The sequence below is a fragment of the Pinus tabuliformis genome, chromosome 7 (assembly GCF_031772625.1).
Source record: "Pinus tabuliformis cultivar Carrire ecotype Pingquan chromosome 7, CPIR1, whole genome shotgun sequence".
In the NCBI taxonomy this organism is placed as follows: Eukaryota; Viridiplantae; Streptophyta; class Pinopsida; order Pinales; family Pinaceae; genus Pinus; species Pinus tabuliformis.
The window spans coordinates 419,342,272-419,345,893 of NC_142293.1; the positions used below are offsets into that span (position 1 = coordinate 419,342,272).

At 42.2% G+C, this 3,622-nt stretch overlaps 1 protein-coding gene across 1 annotated transcript; it reads right to left on the reverse strand.

Annotated features, from left to right (window-relative positions):
• Window positions 1-416: 416 nt before the first annotated feature.
• LOC149247730 (putative leucine-rich repeat receptor-like protein kinase At5g63930) lies at window positions 417-1,999 on the reverse strand. The gene is made up of 3 exons (XM_089445218.1): window positions 1,226-1,999; window positions 904-1,132; window positions 417-787 (listed from the first exon to the last, which is right to left on the reverse strand). The coding sequence occupies exons 1-3, from the start codon at window positions 1,997-1,999 to the stop codon at window positions 417-419; spliced, it is 1,374 nt and encodes a 457-aa protein (XP_089301344.1).
• Window positions 2,000-3,622: the final 1,623 nt, after the last annotated feature.

Consider the following 3,622-nt stretch of genomic DNA (forward strand, 5'->3'; position numbering starts at 1 on the left):
AATCTATATTTCTAAAAGTATTTGTAAATTTATGCCATTTACAAATTTAAATATAAATTATATCACAAAAAAAATTATGGGCAAAGCAATATATTATAAAAAACTGGAACTTAAAAACCATCCATTTTAAATTCACTTTATTGCTGAGTCTAATTTACTGAACTACCTTAACACAATACAGAAGTAAACTGGAGAATTGTAAGATATTTCAAAAATTAAATCATGCTGTTATTTTCAATCTAAAACCTTGATTTATAAAGAAGGGAACTAGACTAGATTACAAAAAAGCACTCTAGGCAAAACGAAAGGTGCAAAAATCGCCAAAGTAAATTGAATCTCTTATTGAGTCAAATTTAGCTTCATTAGCCTAACTTATCAGAAAGCGATATTTCTAAGATTGCATCATACTGTTAATTTCATTCTAAGATCTCAGTGTCTGAAGGGAGAAGCAAGTAGTGGTCAGACTGTGGCCGATTAAACATGCCAAGAACTACGTTCATGGATGGCCTGAGATTGGGTGCAGATCGAGTGCAAAATGTGGCAATCTCCATCATCTTCCTTATTTCATCCTTCACGTTATTATAATCACCGCTCCTTCTCAAATCCTTATCAATTATTTCATCCATTCTCCCTTCCTTGGCCTTCTTCGCAGCCCATGCAGTTAGATGTACAAATTCCTGATTGTCCTCTTCTACCACAGGAGGTTTTCCGCTTACCATTTCTAACAACACCACTCCGAAGCTATACACATCTTGCTTCGTCGATGCCTTCACTCCATACCCACATTCTGCACATAACATTAATGTATTAGCGTGACATAGAATATGATGATCTCTACGATTACATTTCAAAACAAAAATAAATGCGTGACGATCAAAGAGAAAACACATGGAGATTTAGTACCGGGAGCAATGTAGCCATGAGTCCCTCCTAGAAGAGAACTTGATTCAGAATCTATTGATGAATTCTTCACTAGCCTTGCAAGTCCAAAGTCTGCAATGTGTGCTACATATTCATCATCCAGCAATATGTTGGCAGACTTTATGTCGCAGTGAATTATTGGAGGTTCGCAGTCTTGGTGCAGATAATTGAGTCCCTCTGCCACGCCCACTGTAATGTTATACTGAGTCCTCTAGTCCAGCCTCTGATGAGGACGTTTCGATGCTCCACCCAGATATTCCCACAACAATCCATTGAACATGTAGTCACACAAAAGAACTATTACCTCATTCATTCCATCATGCTCTGTTATCAAGTCCCGATGACGCAGGATGTTTCTATGACGGGCGTATTTCAATGATTCGATCTCGTGCCTCAGACTGCGATATTGAATATTGTCCTGATGATGATTTGCGAATTTTAAGCATTTGGCAGCAAGGATTTTGTCCTGTCCTGGAATCATCACCTTGTAGACCATGCCGGATGTGCCAGAGCCGATGACGTAATCATCACTGAAGTTGTCTGTAGCTTCCACTATATCTCTGTATTTGACTATACCGAGTTGTCCATCTCCTGAAAAAATAGTACAGTTGTTGTGTCTATTACTGTTCGGCTTTGACGCTTTTAAAACGTATAGCAGCGCAAGCATGAGAATAGTTAGGGTCCCAATACAGGCAACGGTAATCCCTGCCACTTCGGCTGAGCTTAATTCTTCCTTTTTACCTGCTACTTCTGAATCCGAACAATTGTTCCTTGTTGGTGGTCCGCAAAGGCCTGGATTACCCTCAAATGCATTCTGCGGGCCTTGTAAAAATGCCCTTAATGAAGGAATGGCCCCTGTGAATAGGTTGAAAGAGAAGTTGAAATGATCTAGGCTTATCATATCTGTGAGAGATTGAGGAATATTACCAGACAGGCGGTTATGGGAGAGGTCCAAGGATTCAAGTAACTGCAAGTTTCCTATCTGAGGAGAAAGAGATCCAGATAGATTGTTCCAGCTTAGATCCAACCCATATCTGAGACTGGCTGCAAGCTTTCCCATCTCCAAAGGAATGGTCATGCTCAGCTTATTTCTAGCTAGGTATAGTTCGCTTCATTGTTTGAAAGACCCCAGGGAACTGGGGATTCTTCCTGTTAATGCATTTACACTCAAGTTTAATGTGAACAGATTCGTAAGATGGACCAAGGCTGCCGGTATGCTTCCTTCCAACCAGTTTCCGCTCAAATCTAAAACCTCCAAATTAATTAAGTTCCCTACTTCTGGAGGAATGGTTCCACTGAGATTATTGCGGCTCAAATTGAGCCTTCCCAGATTTCTCAACTCTCCTATCTCGGGAGGAATGGCACCACTCAGATTGTTGTGGGCAAGGAGGAGATTTGTAAGGTTCTGCAACCGTCCAATGGAAGAAGGTATACTTCCATGGATGTTGTTGTAAGAAATCTCAAGGTAATACAAGGCCGAGAGCATAGAAATATTACTTGGTATGAAGCCCGTGAAGAGGTTGTTCTGCAGCCTGACGCGTTGTAGTGAGACGCAGTCCTGTAGAAGGCTGGTGATGTTCCCCTCGAGCCGATTGTCGAACATGGTAAGCTGGGTCAACGACTTACCGCTGCATAACCCTGAAGGAATGGATCCGTTCAGTCCGCTGGAGCATGAATCCAAAGCCTCGAGGTTGCTGAAGCTCCCAAGCGTAGGAGGCAACAGACGTACGAAATTTTTGTTACTGAGAAACAACCTTGTCAGATTGGGAAGAAGGCCAAGTCCTTGAGGCAAGGTGCCTTCAAACTTATTGTAAGATAGTCCTAGCACCTGCAGGTTGGTAAGATTGGTAAAGGATGAGGGGATCGAACCTGACATGTTATTGAAATATAAGTGCAAGACTCTCAAATTCTTCAGATTGCCCATTTCATATGGTATAACCCCACTCAGATTATTGTATGATGCATCAAATGCCTCCAACTTAGGCAGTCTACTGAAAAACCCTCGGGGGATGGAGCCTGTAAGATGATTTTCATAAACCCAAAAAAATCTCAAATTTTCCAGCAGGGCTATCTCCCATGGTATCGTACCTTCTAGGGAGTTCGCATAAATTGCAATGGTTTCGAGGCAGCTGCAGTTGCCCATGGAAGAAGGGATGGTACCCGTCAAATAGTTTCCGAACAGCGTCATCTCCACAATGTTTTTCAGATTCCCAATTTCCCGTGGAATCTTTCCTTGCAATCCGGCAGTGTCGAAAGATGAATTTCGCAGCCGACTGCAATTTCCGATTTCGAGCGGTAGAGAGGCACTGAAATTGTTGGAGTATGCGGTGATCATATCAATATTGGCAAGCTTTCCGATAGACGAAGGAATGATACCATTGAGATTATTCGTATCCACAACGAGCGTAGTCAGGCTTATTAGATTACCCATTGCAGGTGGAATAATACCTGATATATTGTTGGTACTCATATTCAGAACTATAAGAAGGCTACAATTCGTTACTTCCGGAGGGATGAAGCCCATGAAGAAATTGTTGGCGAGATTGAGTTCTCGAAGCTCTATGTAGTTGGCTAACTGGCTAGGAACCGTGCTGGATAACCTGTTTCCCGAAAGGTCGAGCTTCTCCAGGGTGGCAATCTTGCCAACTGCACTGGAAAGACGGCCAGACAACCCTTTGTGTGGCAGGGAAATTGATGTGAC